The 21,838-nt window shown below is 50.5% G+C and overlaps 2 protein-coding genes across 17 annotated transcripts in view; one reads left to right on the forward strand and one right to left on the reverse strand.

Moving 5' to 3' along the window:
• Positions 1-11,892, reverse strand: part of COG1 (component of oligomeric golgi complex 1) — a 13,570-nt gene extending 1,678 nt beyond the window's left edge. For 3 of the 6 annotated variants that reach the window (XM_067020579.1, XM_067020580.1, XM_067020581.1), the window contains exons 1-11: positions 11,466-11,858; positions 8,474-8,718; positions 8,157-8,338; positions 7,841-8,011; positions 5,401-5,557; positions 4,548-4,758; positions 3,381-4,172; positions 2,484-2,630; positions 1,855-2,016; positions 885-1,012; positions 207-417 (exon numbers count right to left, since the gene is read on the reverse strand). In XM_067020579.1, the coding sequence (XP_066876680.1) occupies positions 207-417; positions 885-1,012; positions 1,855-2,016; positions 2,484-2,630; positions 3,381-4,172; positions 4,548-4,758; positions 5,401-5,557; positions 7,841-8,011; positions 8,157-8,338; positions 8,474-8,718; positions 11,466-11,780 (2,721 nt within the window). In that variant the 5' untranslated portion in view covers positions 11,781-11,858. Of the gene's footprint in view, positions 1-206; positions 418-884; positions 1,013-1,854; positions 2,017-2,483; positions 2,631-3,380; positions 4,173-4,547; positions 4,759-5,400; positions 5,558-7,840; positions 8,012-8,156; positions 8,339-8,473; positions 8,719-11,465 lie in introns of all 6 variants that reach the window. The other 3 variants (XM_059049007.2, XM_059049008.2, XM_059049010.2) reach the window with 3 other exon arrangements.
• SLC39A11 (solute carrier family 39 member 11) overlaps positions 11,079-21,838 on the forward strand; it is a 316,340-nt gene continuing 305,580 nt past the window's right edge. For 6 of the 11 annotated variants that reach the window (XM_067020587.1, XM_067020589.1, XM_067020586.1 and 3 more), the window contains exon 1: positions 11,888-12,066. The gene's annotated coding sequence lies outside the window, so the exon portion shown is untranslated. Of the gene's footprint in view, positions 11,206-11,866; positions 12,067-21,838 lie in introns of those variants that run through there. The other 5 variants (XM_067020591.1, XM_067020588.1, XM_067020585.1 and 2 more) reach the window with 5 other exon arrangements.

Here is a 21,838-nt window from a genome sequence, read left to right on the forward strand (position 1 = left end):
GCTCCAAGATTACTTTTATCACTGCCCACAGCTCAGAATCTCCTAGTCGAATAGCTCTTTCATAGCGTTCCTCTTTCTGAGGCCTTGATAAAACCTGAATAGTCCTTATTCGCCACTAAAGGGGTCATCCCAGGGTTGCCTCAGCCCTGAGGTTTGATCTAATCCTCTTTCGGCCCCTGTAACTCAACTCGGCTCTGTGTCCTCGCCCCTCTCCCCGCTGCTGTGTCGAGGAGCGCTCTGTGCCGGGGGCGGGTCTGGGCCACGGTAACCTGCGCCCGCGGCGCTGCGCCCTCCCCGGGCGGGCTCACCGCGGTCCGCTGCAGCAGGCGGCTGAGGCGGCTGTGGAGGTGCGGCGTGAAGACGTCCAGGTCAAACGGGTCAATGAGCGCTTCCAGGTAGTCAGCCACTTTCTCAACTCTGAAAAAAAGTCGGACTGAGTGGGTCACTCTCCACGTTCTGTAGCACAGAAACCAGTCTTTGAGTGTCGTAATGCTAGACAAGCCCTGGAACTGGGTCTGTTCTCCTTAACTGCTGGCCTAGCCCCACTTGTCACTGATCCTTGAGCTTAAACGATCCTCAGGAGCTTTCACCTGATGCCTAAGTCCAGTCCACAACCTCCCCAGGTTGTTTCTGGGGAGGGTACCTGAGGAGGCTCAAATTACACCCAGCAGTTGGTAGGCTGACTCAGAAGAGAGGCATGAGATTCCACCTACTAGGGTTGACTGTGGAATCGGTGGTCCTTTATCTCGCTGGTAACATGAGCCCTTACTGTTGAAAACACACAGCTAATGGGCAACGTGAGGCTAACTCCAGTGGCCTCCCGGGAAAGGGCCGTGAGGGGGTGGAAGGGATGCACTGGGGGGGGGGGAGGTGAGCATACCCACCTGGGGTCCTGTTTGCTGCGGCCACCCTTCATCTCTTCACCCTTGGTCGTCAGAACGATGGTGAGATAACGCAGATCGTAAAGCAGCTGCAGTGCCCGATTCTGGGTCATTGGAAAGGCACCTTCTTTCTGCAAATGAATTTCCCGTCCCCACCCATTAAGGGAGATGACTTGTTATCTGAGAATAAACAGCTTCAGGTTTTGGCTGCGTTTCAGCTGGTTATTTCAGAAGCTTTTTATACTCAGAAGGCCAGTTTAATCTCATAACAACAACAAAAATAAGTTATGTTAGATACCTGGTCTTAAAACCACACACCGAATGGCAGGGAAGAGACCCGGCCCTTAAAAAAAGGTCTCAGGTGCTGTAGACAGTCACTTTAAAAGAAAAAAAAGCTCCTGGCATGAAGGAGAGGCCTTTTGAGCAAACGCAGGAGAGAAGACTTAATCTGAACTCCTTCCCAAGTCAGGAGTTGGTCCTGTCTTAAAAATGTTAGTAATGCAATGGGAGCACTCACCAAAGGCAGAGGGGCTGCAGGGCGCTGAGGGCGTGGAGGGCTGGGCGACAGGAGCTCCTCACCCCCACCGCGGGTGTGCTGTGCTTTGCTACAGTTCCCGCTCCTTCACACTATCCCCCCACCCCCCCAAGCAGCGCACAGGACACCCCGCCCGCCTGCATCCTGAGGAAACAGGTTAACGATCTGCCCGAAGCCTGCAGTGACCACGTGGCACTGCTGGGCTTGGAAAGCAGGTCTTTTTAAAAAACTTTGAGGCTTTCATCCTCGCCACTGGTACGGAACTGCCTTTTCAGTGATGACCAGCTTGACCCTTGGGAATGGGTGTGATTGAAGTCCCAACGATTAGATAGCCCGGGGCAAGTGGTTCTTATCGCCTGGAATCCTGGGTGTGAACCGCCCAAACCCAAGAAAAAGCTACAGTTTTTGTTTTTAATGGGAAAAAATTCCCACACCTACCTTCACCTGTTTTTCTTCTGAGAGTTTCTCATAGGCAGCTACTACTTGAACCAGACAGCTTTTCAGCATCTCCTGCAGTGTCACCTTGGGCAAGGCATGGCCTCCAACCCGATTAATTTCCTGGCATAAGCTCAACAGGAAGGACTGTACATACCAGGACGGCTAAAAGAACAAAGGAATGTCCAATTGCCAACTTGCACCAGTGCAGCGAGACGGGCTAAGAGTGGATTCATTTACCCTACCTAGGCTTATACGCCAGGCCCCTGACCCCTCCAGTCAGCTCCTCTCAGAGCAGACCAGTGAACAGATACAAGTGACGTCTGCTGTCATTCCCTTGGTGGTCTGGCACCGTGTTTTCCATTGCTGTTTCTACTTTAGGGTGAGTGGTTCTCTGATTAGCACAGAGTCTGTGCTGCAAAAAAGGCAAGACTCATGAACTGACTCCTCGAACAGTCTCCTATTTACTTGGCCCTATGCCCTCTTTGCCCCCAGAGTCGAAAGTTACACGTATTACTTGCAGCCCTTCCTCAGAAGCTGTATGCTGAATGATTTTCTCAAGTCTCGGTCCTTTCCACAGAGCAGGTTTTCCCCTTTCCAGTGGCGGGCCCCCCGTGGTGGCCCTTACTTACCTGGACAGGCAGTCGGATCTTGGATGTGACGCTGCCGCCAGACTCTGCTTCCTCCTGGATTTCTAGTTCATCCCAACTGGTGGCCGTGGCCAGGACTGAGCCAGCATCATCTACAAGTAATGACTGGGTGAATCCATGAGCCAAAACCTGGTAATAGAAAGCAAATATCCATACAGGCCACTCAGATCCTTTGTGGAGTTTGTTTCAAATGACTCATCTCGAGACCAGCTTCTGCTGCTTGCGCTGTGTGTGGGATGGCGAGAGGCACACATCGCTTTTCTTCTAACTGCTGATGCCAGCAACGGGGATTTGCTTGCCAACTACCCTACAGATGTCAGGGGCCACCTCTTTTTTTTTTTTTTTTTGCGGTACGCGGGCCTCTCACTGTCGCGGCCTCTCCCGCTGCGGAGCACAGGCTCCGGACGCGCAGGCTCAGCGGCCATGGCTCACGGGCCCAGCCGCTCCGCGGCACGTGGGATCTTCCCGGACTGGGGCACGAACCCGTGTCCCCTGCATCGGCAGGCGGACTCTCAACCACTGCGCCACCAGGGAAGCCCAAGGGGCCTCCTCTTAAGACACCAGTGGAGACGATGATATTTAGGTTGAAGAGCAGAAAACACAGACCCTCGCCCAGAGAGAAAGCCTCTTTCTCATCAGATGGAAGGAAAACAATCCAGGGCTTCTGGCTATAAAATGTAGGCTAAAACGAATGGAAAAGTTTTTACATTTGAGCTATCTGGCAGAGATAAATGAAGATAACTGTGTGAAATAAGAATTGTTATTCCCTTACTATTGAAAGGCCTTGTTGAGCTTGGCCAGCCTGGACTGTGACAAAAAGGAGACAAAAATGGGGACTGCCTGGCGGGCACAGAAGGAATATGCTTACGTGTCACTCACTTTCACAACCGCCGAGCTCCAGACCCAGTAGCCCATCACGCTCTGCTGTAGGAGGAGCTCCTTCACTTCCTGCCACTTGGCCTGAATGGGAATTATCTCCTGAGTTTTCCCCTTCCCCTGTTTTTTCAGAGCCCTAGAATCCCTTGCTGGTTTCTCGGTGCTCCCTGATTTTCCCAAGATACACTGCTTCAGGTGGGGACACAGTTTTCCCAGTGACTGGCAGAGCCTGGCCATGAAAAGGACCGAGTGTAGCTTGGCCCCGTCGAGAGCGTCCTGCTGCCCTTGTATAGCCTGCTGGATGCTCTGCAGCTCCGCCTGGATGCAGTCCATGACGTGCCTGATACAGGCCGTGGAGTGCATCCGCAGCATCTCCTGCACGGTCCCCGCGTCTGCGTATCTGTCAAAGGCACAGTTCCTGGCTTGCGCGGGGGAGACGTCCTTGGGGGGTGATGGGTCGCCAGAGGGAAGGTAAGCCAGGAGGTCCTCCAGTTTCACCTTCAGTTTCGAATCCAGGGCAGAACAGAAGCTCTGTACACAAGGGCTAATGGCTTGTGCTTTCATGGAGAGCCCGCTGCCTGGAAATTGAGCCCGGTTGGACACGCTGACCCAGGCAGCATCGGGGGGCAGGTCGCTGGGACTCTCGGACCAGAGGAAGAGAGACATGTTATACTCAAAGTGGAGATGCTTATTTGAAGTGGAGCTGCTGGTGCTACTTTCAATTTCCTGCAGGGCTGAAATGAGGAGTTCTTTGGAACTACTGGAGATGGAGTCAAAGCCTTCTTTTGTCAGAGTCTGAAAGCAAAGGAGAGAAGAGTTCTTCAAATCCCAGTTCTTTCCAGGAAATCTCAAAACCAGAACACTAAGTGGCGATCTATCCCAACATCCAGTGTTCTCCGCCACGGTCAGAAAGGTGGCGTGGTGGTGGCAGAGAACAGTGTCATCACTGATGCACGTGGACATGTTCCCAACCACCCGACAGAGGCCTGGCCTCTTTTCCAGCACCAGAATCTGTTCCTCTTTATGGCTCATTATCCAGAAGAGTCACCCCTGGAGTAAGTCGGCAGGGAAAGAATATACTTAGGAAGTGGCGGGAATCTCCCCAGACAATCAACAGATCACACCGGCACTGGCCACCGAACAGCTGGACCACGCGATTTCCCACCTCACCTGCAGTCGGTCAAGGAACAGCTGCTGCATCAAATCCTCCCAGAACAAGAGAGGCCTGTCCAGAAGCCGCCGACAGATCGCATCCCAGCTGTGATGGATCGACTCATTGGCAAGTAACTCCCACAGGGCGTCCCGGATCGCCGCGAGACCTCTCATGCTCGTCACGTACATAAGCAGGTTGCTGATCCCATTTTTAATGTCTTCATTACACCTGCAACAAAATCATTTTTCTTGGGCTTCATCAGTTCCGTGGTTTTCACACCTTTATTAAGAAAAATAGCCGGACTCCACCTGAAAACCTCTTACCTGGGTCCTACTGTGTAGATATCTATTATGTATCAGAGTGTTTATAAATATATAAACACTTCAAGGAGTCTGGGATTAGCATATTCACACTACTATATATAAAATAGGTAGACAACAAGAACCGACTGTGTTGCATAGGGAACTACACTCAACATCATGCAATAACCTATAATGGAAAACAATCTGAAAAAGAATATATATATGTATGATAACTGAATCACTTTACTGTACACTTGAAACTAACACAATATTGTAAATTAACTATATCTCAATGAAAAAAACCACACACAACACTGCACTAAATAAAAGCACAGGAGTGTGGCAGAACTCTAACATCAAGAGGGTCTAAAATCCTCTGCGTCACAAGTTGAAAGACAAATCCCCGCTTGGCTCTCCCAGCGGGGGCTAAGCGCCGTGAGGGGCGGCTGAGGTGGGGCCGGCCTGACCCAGAGCACCATCCATACGATCAGGGCTCTCCCTCCGTCCTGTGGTCGCAGGCGAGGCTGGGCGGGTCCTGTCCCCCGCCAGAAAAGCTCTGGCTGCTTACATGTGGATCCACTTCTGCAGCGTGTCTTTCAGGTACTCCGGGCTGATGGGACGCGCGAGCGTCCGGAGAGCCGGCTGGAACTCGACGACGGACGCGGGCAGGTGTTTGAACCAGCTGCACAGTTTCACGTCCTCCTGCAGAACACCAGTGCCCTTTCCTAAGGAGGAGGCCAAGGGAGAGGTAATCGGGACCATCCTTTGAACAGCAAATGAATAAAGGACCTGGAAGGAATGTCCAAAAATCATCCAGTCTTCCTCTGGGCAGCCAGACTAGACCCCTGAAATAGGGGGAAAAAGAAAGCACAGAGTGTGTCCAGGCCCCCCCCTCATCGGGGAGGGAGCATGGCAGCTCCCCTGCAACTCTGCCATCCTACTGGCTGGGAAGGCAAAGGACGCAGAGGAAAGGAACGGGGGCAAAAAGAGAAAGGAGAAAAATGAGGGCTATGTAGTGCTTGGCATTTTAAAAGCAGAACTTCCATGGAGAGTTCTTCCGTTGGGAGAACTTCCGTTGAGAGATAAAGTAGGCCAGAAATGAGACTGTTTAATACATGTGTCTCCGTCTGAAAATGACCTCAGGGCTGTCACCACATTCTGCTCGTTTCCCTTCTACCTTGGGCTGTGCCTCCTCCGTCTGACCTCTGAGTTCTGGAGTTTCCTGAGGCTCAGTCCTCCGTCATCCCCTCTTCTTACCGATGATGTCATCCACCCCAAGGCCTCAAACAACAGCCACTGCAGACGCCCCGTGTGTGTCTCCCCGGCCAGACCGCTCACCGCTCTCTTCTGGACCCCCAGTCGCCACTCCACACATTCCCACTCCAAGGTCTCAGTTGTTTCCAAGGCAACATTTCCAAAAGTAAACTCATCAGCAGCCCTTTCAAACCAACTCCTTGTCAAACCCTCCTACGCTGTCAGTGGGAATGTAAATCGGTGCGGCCACCATGGAGAGCAGTATGGAGGTTCCTTAAAAAACTAAAAATGGACTTGTCATATGATCCAGCCATCCCACTCCTCGGCATGTATCCAGAAAAGACGAAAACTCTAATTTGAAAAGATACACGCACCCCAATGTTCAACTGCAGCACTATTTACCACAGCCGAGACACGGAAGCCACCTAAATGTCCATGGACAGATGAATGGATAAAGAAGATGTGGTACATATATACAATGGAATGTTACCCAGCCATAAAAAAAGAATGAAACAATACCATTTGCAGCAACATGGATGGAGCTAAAGATTATCACACTAAGTGAAGTAAGTCAGAGAAAGACAAATATCATATGATATCACTTGTATGTGGAATCTAGAAAAGATGATACAAACGAGCTTATCTACAAAACAGAAACAGACTCACAGACATAGAAAACAAAACTTATGGTTACCAAAGGGGAAAAGGGCGGGGAGGGATAAATGAGGAGTTTGGGATTAACAGATACAAACTACTATATATAAAACAGATAAACAACCAGGTCCTACTGTATAGCACAGGGAACTATATTCAGTATCTTGTAATAAACAATAATGGAAAAGAACCCTAAAAAGAATATATAACTGAATCACTTTGTTATACACCAGGAACTAACACTGTAAATCAACTATACTTCAATAACAAAACAAAACAAAAAATTCCTTTCTAGTAAACTTGGACTCCTTCCTTCCACACCCTCCACAGCCAATCCCTCACCAAATTGTCTGCTAAACACATGTCCGAGTTGCCCAATCAGCTCCATCTCTACTGCCCCCATCGTCTGTCACCTGGTTCATGGTGAGCTCTCAGCATCCACTCCAGCCCCAGGGGGAACCACTGCCACATAAAAGCCAAACGCATTTAATTCCAATTGGGACAAATGCTGCCAAATAAAAGTACAGGGTGCACGGGAACATATAACAGGAGGACCACCAAGCCTGGAAGGTCCTAGAAGGCTATCCACTGCTCTGTTCACACAGCGCTGTATTCTCTGGTCCCAAACGATAAACTGGCCAGGTGTCTTCTCATTGCTACTCCTCCCCTCACACACTTCCCCTCAGCTTCCCCTGCTTTTTTTCAGTTCCTCATACAGTAACATCCTCCTCGCCTCAGGACCTTTGCACCTCCTCTTCCTTTTGCCTGGAACTCTCTTCTTTGCCTGACTAACTCTTACTCAACCTTCAGATTTCACTTTAAATATCCTGTCCCCAAGGAAGTCTCTGGCCTTGGTCCCTCCATTCAATGCTACCAAGTCAAGTTGTATTCTGCCTTTATAGCAATGACCAATATTGATATTAAGCACATCCACAAGTTCAACATCTGCCTCTACCACTAGACTCTGACCTCCAGGAAAGTGGGTCCATATCTGTCCAATTCACTGCTGTATCCCCAGAGCCCAGCACAGTAGCTGGCAGATGGCAGATGTTCAGTAAATGAATGAACCAGAAAACAAAAGCGGTTGGCTAACAGCTCACCAGTAGGATGCTGGCCTGTGACGTTGTCCAGAGTAGAGAGGAGCATGCCACATGGCAGGGATGGATCTGGCAGCAGACCTTCCGGTAAAGTGTAGAAAAGAGCATGAGCTTGGTTCAAAGTGGTGGCCAGCAACTCCACTAATGAGCAAATCTGAGACTTGACACCAGCACCTATGGGAAGAAAGCATCCTCTTTTCACAATTTCCCTTCAGTAAAGTTAGAAACAGAGAACGCTGTGGAAGCTTCGGCCCCCCTCAGCTTGTCCTGCTCCATCCCCGTGTTTATGGCCCAAACCGGGGAGAGCAGCCATACCCACCGTGGTGCTGCTGGTTGAGCAGTTTCTGAATGGCTGCCTTTCTGGCCAACAGGAAGTCTGCTAGGGCTTGGCGTGGAGAACTCTCTTCTAAGAGCATCACAGAGCAGAGGGCCTCGGCCACAGCTTGGTCGGGCACGGCCTGGCACGTGAGCAGCATCTTGCTCTCCTGCAGGATGGCTGACCTAGAGAGATGGTGACAGAGGTCCCAGGGAGCTTTTTACATCCTGGGAGAAGAACCCCACTACATCAGGAAAGGAGACACACTCCATAAAACTGGAGTGGGGGAGTATGGCCATCACCGGAGAAGGTCTTTTTACCGGAAGTGGCTGGCCGCCGCCAGCTGCTGGATGAGTAAAGGGAATCGGGAGAGGACAGGGCTGTATCGGGAACTGGAAGAATCCAGCTGGAGCAGCTTGTGAAGGTGGCAGCAGAGCAGGTAGAGCTGTGTGGCGTGGAGATACTGAGAGGCCTCCATGGAGCTCCAGATCTTCTCGGGGATTTCTAGCAGTAGCTTGATCTGGGCAGCCATGCTGTAGAACTTCTCCTGGGACGGCTGCTGTGGCTGCAGGGAAAGGCACAGAGCTAAGTCAGGACAAACAAAAGCAAGGTCAGCGTGGGGCCGGCGAGGAGAGAAGTATGGGGGTATTTGGGGGGCACCAAGCTTTCATGAAGCCAGATTCGATGCCGCTCAGCAAGGCACCAAGGTTCGTATAGCAGAATTACTGGAGTCAAGCTTTTCCTACCAGCTGCGCCTTTGCTCCATCCCACGGACGGGCAAACCGGATCTGGTCATCGCGCAGACAGGGCGTCAGGGAGCCCACGCACGGCCCCTCGAGTGAGCTCTCCCCTTCCCTTGTTTGGCACTCGGCCTTCCCGCAGCCTCTCCTGCTGTTCTGAGCGCATCGCGGGCTTCTTTGCTGGCCGTTCCTCTTCACCGACCTTCCACCAAATCTTCACGTTGCACTCATCTCGGTCTGTCCTCTTCCTTCAGGATTCTCCTCCCTGAAACGTCAGCTCCAGGCGGATCCCCACCGCATCTGGTAGCCCTCCCCCTGCCCTGAATCCCCACCGAGCCTTTTCTGACGCTGCCAGGCATCTCCCCTTGGAACTTTCGCTGCTATTCTATACTCAGTACAACTAAAACTAAACTCATCTCCCTACCAAAAATGTTAGCCATCTGACCTCCCTCAATATCTCCACATATACCACCACTCTGCCCCCAGATCCCAGGAAACTCAGGTCCTTCTGGTGGGTCTGTCGACATCTCTGCGGCCTACGTTTCTGCTACCGCCTCTGTGATTCTACTACAAGTCATGGTCACCTCACACTTCGATGAATCCAAAAACATTTCGCTAGCGCCGTGTTCATTCTGTCCCCTCCAACCTATCCTTTTCCTTTGCTGTCAAGTTAACCTTCTTCACAGGCCATTTAGAGCCTATCTTTGCTCAGTTCTAAAAGGCTCCTTACTGCCTAGTATCTTAGCCTGGTGCTCAAGGGTTTCCTGTCTTTCCACTGCTTTCTTCCAGGGACCCTTTTTTTTTTTTTTTTTTTTTCCAATAATTATTTGGCTGTGCCGGGTCTTAGCTGTGGCACGCGGGATCTAGTTCCCTCACCAGGGATCAAACCCAGGCCCCCTGCATTGGGAGCACGGAGTCTTAACCCGTGTTTAAGACCGGACCACCAGGGAAGTCCCTCTAGGGACCCTTGAATCCATTGGTTCTCATGTGTGGGGAGGAGGAGGACTTCATCCCCCAGGGAAGACGTGGCAATCTCTGGGGACATTTCTGATTACCACAGTGGGGGACAGGAGTGCTGGTGGCATCTAGTGGGAAGGAGCCTGGGATGCTTCTAAACATCCCACGACGGCCTGGATAAGCATCTCTAACAAGGAATGATCCAGCTCAAAATGTCAACGGCACCAAGGTTGACCAACCCTGCTTTAATCAAATTGATTCTCGGTTTTAATTGTCTTTACATACTCCAGACCCCTATTCCAAATCTCATCTATCCTAAACGCCTCTCCTAACTGAGAAGTACCCAAGCCTGAAGTGACTTCCTTCAGAATTCTTATGGTAAATGTACACAATTATTCTGGGAATCAATCACCCATTATCCTAAAATGTCTTCTTCTGCTATTCTAAGTTGTTTACATTTTTCTCATCAACTTTACATGGATTTAATTTCTCAACTAGACTGTAAGCTCCTTTAGAGCACAATTCTGATTCTTTGTGCCTTGAACACAGAAGGCACTCAAATTTTTGTGGGTTTGACTGAGAATGAATAAGATACAACAGGAATAAAAATAAATGTTTCCAAAAACAAGCCAGCACAAATTAGCTTAGGGAGGGATGAAGCCTCTCATTTCAGAAATCAGCAAAGAATTTCCAATCTTCCATGGTTCTATCGTAGGAGCCCAGCCTAATGACCTGCATTTTTCTAAAACCCACACTGTATTAAAAAGTTCCAAACTGGACCTAAACTGTACTTTTGCAATTTCTTCTTCCACGTCGCTGCAAGGATCTTCTCCCAGGTTTAAGGCCAAGTGTTTACCTTCCTCACTCCTGGATTTCTAGTTCATCCCAACTGGTGGCCGTGGCCAGGACGTTTCACTTCACCGTTTCACTTTGCCACCCTAAGTCAACGTTCTTTAGGAGCACAAAAGGCTGCTCCACTATTACGATCAGCATTCTTCCACGTTGGGTCTAATCAGCGTCTGGGGCGGGGAGCAGGGGGGAACACTTCGGATCACCTAATGAGAATAACCTGAGTTCCTTAAAATGAAAATGTTCCGCTATTAAAAGACCAGGCCTTGATGGCTGGTTACTAGCCTCCAACGACTCCCACAGAGGGTAGCAGAGCTCTTTGGGGCCGTGGGAGTTATTCTTGGGAGTGGGGTGGGGGCGGGGCTGGGAGGAAGATTGGGAGGAGGAACGACTTGGGGGGAAGGTGTCAACACGGGAGAACTGTGTTCCAGGAACAATGTCAGGAAACGTGATACAGGGAACGAGTTGAACAGTCTAGCGAGAGACCCCTGGCGTCTCCATCTCAGGTGGGAAGACAAGCCCGGCGACCCCACGGGTGAGGTGAGGGGGGCGAGGCCCGGAAGCGCAGGAAGGCTCCCGAGGAGACACGGCCGAGGGACCGTGGAGAATGGGTCAGCAGCAAGGGACGGACCGTGGGCGTCCCCCCAGGAGCCGAGCGCAGGGGGCGGCGGGGCCTCTTCGTGAGGCAGGTGAGGCCCCGCCAGGGGCGCCGACCGACCCGCGGGGGTGGGAGCGGCCGGGCCGGGGGCGAGGGCCCGGGGCTGACCTGCGGGTCCCGCGGCGGCCGGGGCGCGGCCGAGCCGGCCTGGCGGAGGCGGGCGCAGTACTGGTCGGTGGCCTTCACGGCGCCCACCAGCCCCTCGGCGCAGCGGCGCATCTGGCCGATGGTGTCGGCCGCCTCGATCAAGTCGCGGTACCGCTCGCCCACCATCTGCCGCAGCTCCTCCTTCTTGTGCTCGATCTCGGCCCGAACCTGGCGCTCCAGCCCGCGAATCTCCTCCGCGCCATGGCTCTCGAAAAGCGCCGCGGGGTCCCGCAGATCCAACCGCTTCAGAGCCGGGGAGGCGGCCGCGGCTGCCATGATGGACCCGTCAGCCGCCCCACAGGCTACTTCCGCCCGAGGACGCCACGGCGCCGCCGCCCGGCGGCCATCTTGGTTGGGGGCGGAAAGCGCTTCCGGCCCGCCGAGAGCCATACTTGTTGGGGAGCGTCGGGGCGGCGGAGGGCGGCACCGCCGATGGGCGGCAATTTTTTAAAGGGAAACTGTGTGGTTGTTGATTTGCCAAGGCTGCCGGTTCCTCTGCGGGTCCAACCTCTCGTGAATCTGAAGCCCCTCCCAGCGCAGGTGGAGCCTTTCCAAGTCTGAGGTAATTATAACCAAGCGGCCGCGGTCTGATTTTAACGCTTTCTCTTAATGCTCGGGTCCCTCGCTAGGCCCGTCGCGGCCCCGGGACAGGGGCCCTTCTCCTGAGACAGTGCGGTTGCACTCTCGGCCCCTTCCCCTAGGCTCCCTCGGCCGCCCCTATGTCCTGGCCGGGCTGGGAGCTGCTGACCGAAGGTGCTGGGCCCTCACCCCTGGCTCTCGGCGTGCAGCCTTCTGGGGCGTCCTTGTTCTTCGTTATTTACTCTGGTCATCATCCACCGAATGGAATGTTAGGAAAAGGGAAGCGTGAGTCCGTTTTTGTTCATTGGAAAGTAACTTCACAGGTGCTCCGGACCGGGCCTGAGCGCCGGGACAGGCTGTCCGTGAAAGGGTGTGTGCGCGCTCCTTTGCTTCTGGTTTTCTTTTGTGGTTGGTTGTTTCTTTGGGGTTTTCGTTTTGTGTTTCAAACCAGTGTTATACCGTCAAAGATGTTTTCCCTGATATAACTTTACACTGGAACCGGTCTGGAGAGGAGGGTAGTGGGCAGTGAGGAAACGACCCAAATGCCTGAGAAAACAACGCCTGGGGGTGGGGCAAGGGAGCCGGGTTGGGGGGAGGACGCCTAACACTGACTCAGTGATAATGAAACTTGCAGAGTGTGGCCTGTCTCTTCTAAGTATTTCCAAGACCCTTCATTAAAAAAAGAGCATTTATTATTGAAGGTTTCATATCCACACTAATGTAGAGAGAATGGTATAATGGGCCCACCAGCGGGGTTTTACACTTACTAAGTCACGGTCAGTCTCATGTATATCCCTACCCAGTCCCTCTCCCTCCCACCACCTCCATTATTTTGAGGTGAATCCTGTAAATAAACCATTCGTTTATAATATTCTAGTTTACCTCACAATATCCCTACGATCTAGGGAATTTTACAGGTGGATAACCTGGGCCCCAGAGAGGCAAACAGATTTTACTCAGTGTCATTGTCAAAGCCTGTCCACGAAATGCTCCGGTACACTTCAGCCCTGCAGAGTAGGTAGGAATAGTTATTCTATGCATGACAAAAAACCAGAGAAGCTTATTTATTCCTGCCCAAGTCACATGGTTACTAAGGGACAGAATCAGCCCTTAGACCTAGAATTCTGAATTTCTTTTCTACTTTGTCACACAACTTCCCACAAACTGAAAGCACTCCCTGGTGGCAGGTCTGCACTTTGCTGTCACTGCAGTGCCATTCTGTAGGGACACTTGTTGGTGGTTGACTTCCCAGCACCTTGCAGAACCTCTTTTCTGTGTTTGAGAAAGTTACCACCTTATGGCAAGATCTGTTCCCCTTACGTCTGAGCTGGGATCAGCCAGTCAGACACGACCACCTAGGACTTTATTTATTTATTTTTTTAGAAAGATACTTTTCATTTATTTTTTATTTATTTAATTTTGGCTGCATTGGGTCTTCGTTGCTGTGCGCCAGCTTTCTCTAGCTGTAGCAAGCGGGGGCTGCCCTTCATTGCGGCGTGTGGGCTTCTCACTGCGATGGCTTCTCTTGTTGCAGAGCACAGGCTCTAGGCGCGTGGGCTTCAGTAGTTGTAGTGCGTGGGCTCAGTAGTTGTGGCTCGCGGATTTAGCTGCCCCGCGGCATGTGGATTTTCCCGGACCAGGGCTCAAACCCATGTCACCTGCATTGGCAGGCGAATTCTTAACCATTGGGCCACCAGGGAAGTCCCACCTATAGATGGAGAGCTAGTGATGTCAAGGAGCAGGGACAGTGGAGACTTCATTTTGATGGTGACAGAGGTGTCCCCTGCAAACATCCAGTCTCCAGGGGCAGCAGAGACATTGAATCCAGCTGCAGCGCTCAGCTGCCAGTGCTGGTGGTGGTGCTGGTGACAACTATGGGTGACCACAGTGATGTCCTCACCAGAATCGCCCTGAGGCATGTTTTGACTGGGTTCTGAAGGTTAACTTCCCTTTGTCCCTGTCTGTTCGCTGAGCCCGGTTCCCCAACTTTCCCAGAGATTCTGTGAGTCGTCTGATATCTTATTGATAAATTTCATTTTTTTGAAAAGCAAAAACACTTTGAATTGCTTGCCTTAGAGACCCTAACTGACCCAGACTCCCCGAGTTTCCAGCTCCACGAGAGTCTGGCTGGCCTCTTTCAAACGGCAAGAGGGAGGAATGTGAACAATCAGCTAGGATTTGCACGGGGCGGCCGACACTTGTGCACACACCTCTCATTTCAGGTAGAGGAGAGGCAAGCTCCTCGGAGGACATGGCATCACCGCAGAGTGTGTTCTGAAGGCAGGGCTTTCCCTACCCCTTCTCTCTGCTTCCCTGGCCAAGTTCACCGGGCTGCCCTGAAGATGCCACTGTTGCTCTTCTGCTTGCAGATCCAAGTGCCTAACAGAGGCTGTTACCAAACCTGCTTCTTGCCTGGGTGCTGTGAAAGCTCTGTGTCTTTGACTCTTTATTCTCCACATCTCCTTTCCCATTCCCCCTGCATTGAAGAGGCAGCCCTTTCTTCTTCCGCCTTCTGCGTTGTCGCCCCATAAAACCAGGGTGTGGGCAAAGAGCTCAGCTTCAGCAGCTGGGCAAGGCACTGGGCTGAACCAGAATCCCCCTGCCAGTGCAGGGGATATGGGTTTCATCCCTGGCCCAGGAAGATCCCACATGCCGCGGAGCAACTAAGCCCATGCACCACAACTACGGAGCCTGCACTCTAGAGCCTGTGAGCCACAACTACTGAGCCTGCGAGCCACAACTACTGAAGCCCGTGTGCCTAGAGCCCGTGCTCCGCAACAAGAGAAGCCACCGCAACGAGAAGAAGAGTAGCCCTGGCTCGTAGCAACTAGAGAAAGCCCGTGCACAGCAATGAAGACCCAACGCAGCCAAAACTAAATTTAAAAAAATAAATTTATTAAAAGAAACACAAGTACAGGCAGTTGGGGGACCTAGGCTGGAGCGGCTCCGCAGTGATTTGGGGGGCAGATGACACATGGGGTGGCTGTGCCTGGGAGCCAAGTTGCCTGCATGCCCGAGGGCTGTCTTTTAAGACGGGGAGCATGTTCTGATAGTTTCACTTTCTCTGGGCCCATGGGCACTGTTATCTCACTCAGAACATTGAGGGGGCGGATTTCTCCCTACTTTTTAATAGAAATATAGCAAGCAAGCCAGCATCATGCCTAAAATAGAATGGTTTTTTGAAAACAGATTTTTGCAGATACCACCACATGTCCTCTTTATGCATTATGTGGTCTAGCATCTGGACCTTGGCTCTGTGACTAAATGATTCAATAAATATTTGCAAAATGAGTGAATGGCTTCATACATATATGTCACATAATCACAAAGCATCTGCTCAAAGGAAGCATTGGAAAAGGCAAAAGAATCTTTTGCCATCAGTTGCCTAATAGGTGAAATACTAAAAGCAGTAAGACAGTTTTCACCTATGTCACACCCCCTTCAGTGCCTTGTTTCAATACCTCTTCTTTCAGGGAAGGTAGCTGCGTTTCTGGCCTGTCAGTGTGCCGTATGAAGCGTGAACCTGCTGAGTCTTACATCTGTCTGTACTCGGATGGTGTTGGAGGGAAGGCTATTTTCTCATAGGATGAGGAGGGGATGGGGGCTGGGCACACCAGAGGAGAGATGATAAATGGAAGAGCCAAAGTAACTGAGGAAAATTAAAATAAATTTAACTCAGGCTCAGCTAGGAGAAATGGCAAGGGAGAAAGCAAGTCCGTAGAAAAAGAAAACGGAGAGGAATCTGACAACAAATTAACAGAGGGCAAAGCAAAGAAAGGGAGATTTGATCTGGTAAAGGGTAGATTGTGTCAATAAAAGGAATGTGAAGGGCTGGACAGAAGATTGAGTTACGCACTGCTGCCAGGTATGATTGAGACATTTGGTGTTTGCCCTTCCCTTGGCTGACATGCCAACGGGATAAGAGAGCCTCGCGAGAGGTAGTCTTGACATCTTCATGTCAATGTCTATCAGCCTGTGTCAACTGGAGGTGACATTTGTCGTAGAAGGAATGGTTACTTGACTTAACTGTTTGCAGATAACTGAGACCCTGCTTTCAACAAATAGCCTGGCAGGCATCACACGTGTTAGAGGGAGCCTGTATGCCTGGGCTACACACATTCTCAACACCTTGACTAAAAAGGGTGACACTGGAAAATCACACTCCAAGCATTTTACCCGTAATTAGTGTGTATTTGAGTACCTACTGTTGTAACTAGCTCTGTGTTGGATGCTATGGAGGCTATAAAAGGTATTTGATGAAAAGCCAATGATTCTGACATAAGCTCTCACTTCTTTTCAAGCCTCCTACACTGTCTTTTCCCCTTCCCCACCATTCCACCCTAGCTGATGAACCTTCTCACAGGTATGGAGAAAACAGAAGTAATCAGGAAAGTCCTCATGTTAAATCTACTAACTCTAACTCTGGATCTCACCCCTCCCACCTCTCAAAGATCTCACCCCCTTCTCCTCCATAATTTTCTCCTTCTCAGCTAGATTGTTCCCATTATCTCAGAAATATTCCCTAGTGTCTCCCATCTTATAAACATGCTCTTTTGTCTTCCAGTCTCCTTCCAGCCCCCGCCCATTTCTCCTTTCCTCATGACAATGGATGGTCTTGACGTTTGGTCATTGCTGTCTCCACAAGGCGCCTCCCATTCTCTTCTCCAGCTCCATCCATTAGGGATCTCTTTGCATCATCACTGCATCCACTAAAAGACCTCCCTCCCCATCTTGTCAGTTTCAGTAGTCACTGCTCAGTTTTTGGACCTTTCAGCAGCAAGGCTGACCTGCCCCTTGTTGACACAGTTGCCTTTTGACTTCTCTCAAGACACGCTGCACTAGCGTTCCTCTTACCTCACTAGGCCTGTCTTCTCAATCACTTTTGCTGGCTCTTCTTCCTTTGTGTGTCCTCTTAATGTTGGATGGACCCAGGCTCAAGCCTTAGCACTGGTCTCTTCTTGGTCTTCAATCCCTGTCTAGGTGATTCCATCCTGTCCTGTCACCTAAAGAGTTAGAGGGTTACTCCAGTGGTTCAGATGGAAATTACGATGGCAGTGGAAATGGAGAGAATGGAACAGATGTTTGCAGATGACTCCGACATTTGTTACTCCAGCCCTGTGCTCCTGGATTATATATACACCTAGCCACCTCCTTAGACTCTCCACTTGGATGTCTAAGAGAAGTCTCAAATCTAACGTCCAAAATAATAATTCCCTTCCTGCCATCCATCCTGAACTTTTCTCCAAGTCAACCCTATCTCAAGAAATGGCACCACCCAGTTATTCCTGGCTAAAACCCAGGAATAATCCTCCATCCCTCTCTCTCACTGTCCACACCCAATCCATCTACAAATCCTGTAGACTCTTCCTCCAAAACAGGGGTTGATGCAATTTAACTATGAAGAGGCAGATAGTCAATGGGTTTTACAGGTCCTGTGGTCTCCATTACAACAATTCTACAAGGCCACTGCAGCGAGAAATCCGCAGTAGACAGTACGTAAATGAATGGGCGTGGCTGAGTTCCAATAACATTTCATTGACAAAAGCAGGCAGAGGGCCAGTTTTGGCCCATGGACAATAGTTTGCTGACCCCCAGATCCAAAATATATCCCTGTCCTTTTCCATCTCCACTGTCACTACCCGAGTCCAGGTCATCAGCTTCTCATCTGAGCCACTCGGATTACCTTTTTTTTTTCTTTTAGTTTTTTTTTTTTTGGCCACCCCACGTGGCACACAGGATCTTAGTTCCCAGACCAGTGATCGAACCCGCGCCCTGTGCAGTGAAAGCACGAGTCTTAACCACTGGACTGCTGGAGGAGTCCCTCAGATTACCTTCTAATTCCCCGTTTCTACTCCTGTCCCGTTAGTGACTCTCCTCACTATAAAAGCAAGATGAATGTTTCAAAAGTATAAATCAGGCTTTGCGTGTCCCCTGCTTCAAACCTCCAGTGGCTTCCCAGCCCTCTGGGTCAGGTTCCAACTCCTATCAAAGACCTTCAACACCCTGCATGACCTGGCCCTATCCCATCCCACCCCTCTCTTGCTCTATTGCAGCCTCACTGCTCTTCTTTCTGTTTCATAAACAAGGCTTGTTTCACTCTTTTCTAAGGCCTTTGCTCTGGCTGTTTCTTTTACCAGATCTTCACATGGCGGTTGCCTCCTCTGAGAAGCCTGCCTGGGCCACCCCAATCTAAAGTAGGAAACGTTAACATTTATAAAGTGCTCACTATATGTCAGCCAGTGTTATAAACTCTGAATATGAATTACCTTATTCAGTTCTCACAAAAAGCCCTCTGAACTAGATCTTGTTCTTATCTTCACTTTATTGAAGAGGAAATTGGGGCCAAGGGAGATTGTATAATTTGCCCCAAATGATTGAGGAAGTAGCAGAGCTGAGATATAAACCAGGCTGTTTGGCTCTGGGGTCCATGACCTTAGGCACCGCTCTTTACTGTCTATGTATTTTTTTAAATTTATTTTTATTTTTATTTTATTTTATTTTATTTTGCAGTACGCGGGACTCTCACTGCTGTGGCCTCTCCCGTTGCGGAGCACGGGCTCCGGACGCACAGGCTTAGCGGCCATGGCTCACGAGCCCAGCCGCTCCGCAGCATGTGGGATCTTCCCGGACTGGGGCACGAACCCGTGTCCCCTGCATCGGCAGGCGGACTCTCAACCACTGCTCCACCAGGGAAGCCCTGTCTGTGTATTTTTGTCATAACATTTGTCACTGTGTTGTGATTACATGTTCATTTATTTGTGCTTTTGTTTGTTGAGTGTCTCCCCTACAACAAAAGCAGAGATCTCATCTGTCTTTTATCTCATCAAGTTCCCAGCTTCTAGAACAGTGTCTGACACACAGTACACATTCAATACTTGCTGAGTGCATGAACAATAATTTAACTTTGTAGCAAAGTAATTTATTGGTATGCTGACAAATCTGTAAATATTCAAAGTACACTTTACCTTAGAATTCCTATGAAGGAAAGGAATAGATTCATTACTCTAATTTCAGAAATGTTGAATTAATTCATAATCTGATCAGCCCTCCCCTCTCCCCCAAAATATGTGAATTCTTTAAAAAATAAATTTATTTATTTTACTTATTTATTTATTTTTGGCTGCGTTGGGTCTTCGGTGCTGCACACGGGCTTTTTCTCTAGTTGCGGCGAGCGGGGGCTACTCTTTGTTGCCGTGCACAGGCTTCTCATTGCGGTGGCTTCTCTGTTGCGGAGCAAGGGCTGTAGGCGCTCAGGCTCAGTAGTTGTGGCTTGCAGTGTCTAGGGTGCAGGCTCAGTAGTTGTGGCGCACGGGCTTAGTTGCTCCTCAGCATGTGGGATCTTCCCAGACCAGGGCTTGAACCCGTGTCCCCGTCATTGGCAGGTGGATTCTTAACCACTGCGCCACCAGGGAGTCTCCTCTTTGGGCTTTTGAATGTTACTTATGGAATTAGAATAGACTCCTGTCCATTTAACCTTCTTATTCTCTTATCCTGTTGCTTCTGGGCTATGTATGAGTGTGTTCATACACGTTGATACTCCAGGACAGCAATCCTGCGGGTCAGGATAAGTTCAAGGGAAGGTGGTCCCTTCCAGTTTGGTTGAATGTTTTCAACTTAAGGACAGATCTATAAGAGAAGTGGTTTTAGTACAGTAATCCTGCCCTTGCCTTACCTAGAGAAGTACTGTGGCCAGGTACCCGTAGCTGCCTTCTGAGAATATTCAGCTGTCATGATGACGGTTTGGTGGGATATTTCCCTCTTGGATACAGCATAACTGGAGAAATAGCTCGGGAGGAAGCAGTTTTCAAGTCTGCCTTTCCTAGGGATGAGCCATTGTCAGGATCACATCCCATCCTGGGATACACACAACCTAAAATTATAAATGTCAACTAAGGAGGGCTTAGGACATTGAGAGTTCAAGGACTCTGACTGGGGAAATCAGATCACTGAGGAAACTTCAGGGTTTTAGGAGGAGGTATGCTTGTAGGAAGCTCTGTTTCTACTGGGACGTGAAGTTTGTTTGTTTTTGTTGTATCTGAAGTTGTACTAGGCAAATCAGAAACAACCTGCTTGGCCCAAGGCTGGATGATAAAAGACTCTGAAACCTCAGGCTCCAGAAGATTTGCAGTTTGGGTATTTGCAAATAGAGTTTGGGGGAAAATGCCACCAGTTGACTAAAATGTATTGAATAGCCTGGGCTTTTTGATATGCTTTTGGTATAGGTGGCAGTTGTGGAAGGGTGCACTACTTGACCTTGGAATTTGAAAAGTCGTGCTGATGAGTTTACATCTTGCAAAGGGAGATCATAAAGTTGCGTTCTTCATCGGCCACGTCCAAAGCAGAATCTTTGGGTGTTGACCCCCTGGAATCCTGTGTGAGTGGGTGGAGCTCTAATCCTTCATCCCCTCTGCAGCTCCCAAGCTGTCCAATGGTTATATTCTGAAAATCCAGTTTTTCTTCTCAGAATTTAGAGAGTGCTTTTAACGTTGCAAGGCCCCGAGGGCCTCTCAGTTATGCCTGTACCTTGGTGGAAGTTTTAATGCACCTGCTGCAGCTATTCTAATAGACGGTGGGCAGCTTTGAGAGGGCTGGGATCCCTGGAATGAGGGTGTCTCAGGAGGGGCCACATCCTGATTTTCCATCCCTCACCCCATCTGCTCTGTGCCCCTCTCTGGAGGCTGCCCTCTCTGCACTACCTCCTGTGGCCCTCTTACCTTCCGGCTCTGGTTGAATTCAGCCCTGGAAGTGTTCCCGACCAGGCTTCTTGGCCTCCTTAATCGATAGAAATTGATCAGAGGCCAGACAGTCAACTCAGGCCAGGCTTTACTGGGGCCCCTGCTGCAGCAGCAGAGAGTGAAAACAGGTAACAGGTTCCCTGCGCACTCACCCTTTGAGCTGGTTCCTTATATGGGGTGAGCGTGGGGTGTATCCAGGGGTCGGGCCGGAGGGGTGGATTGGGGGTTTTTCCCACCCCCTTGGTGGTGCTGTGTGCAGGCGGCCTGCACAGTACCCTGCTTTTGCTCGCGACACCCTCTTTTTGCTCCCAGCCCCTCAGACGTCTTAGTTGGGTTTTTGGTCTTTTTGTATCTTGTTGTTCATAATTTGCCCCAACTGCACATGCACGAAGTTATTTTTAGTCCCTTACAGTTTCTTTGTATTTTGTTGCTTGAGGAGACATGTGTCGGGGGCAAGCAGTGCAGCAAAGGGCCCCAGGTCCCAGGCTGTCTCAGGCAGTGCAGCAAAGGGCCCCAGGCCCCAGGCTGTCTCAGGCAGTGCAGCAAAGGGCCCCAGGCCCCAGGCTGTCTCAGGCAGTGCAGCAAAGGGCCCCAGGCCCCAGGTCCCAGGCTGTCTTGCAGTGGGGAGCGAAAGGACGCCCTGCGACTCTGGCCAGATTCCTTCACAGGTGCAGCTCCTGTTGGCTCTTACCTTCCTCATGGCGTCTGCCCTCACTCGGCTGGTGAAGTCTGCCTTCCCTACCTGGTCTCCGGGCTCCTCACCCATCTCTTGCTGATTCCCTGACACCTCCCCATCCCTCTGTACACAGCGCCTTCATTACATTCATTTTAGTTAAACCCCTCTGAGTGCGCCATCTGTTTCCAGCTGGACCCGTGAGCGATACAGATGGTTATAGACCCAGGATTAACGGTGTGATCCTCTCCCTCTGGTTGGCACCAGGCCACAGGCCAAACCACGTTTTCACCCTGGAGGAAGAACAAAGAACTAGGATATTTAGAACATGCCGTGAACCCTGTTTC

Source organism: Kogia breviceps, chromosome 19 (genome assembly GCF_026419965.1).
Source record: "Kogia breviceps isolate mKogBre1 chromosome 19, mKogBre1 haplotype 1, whole genome shotgun sequence".
NCBI classification, from domain to species: domain Eukaryota; kingdom Metazoa; phylum Chordata; class Mammalia; order Artiodactyla; family Physeteridae; genus Kogia; species Kogia breviceps.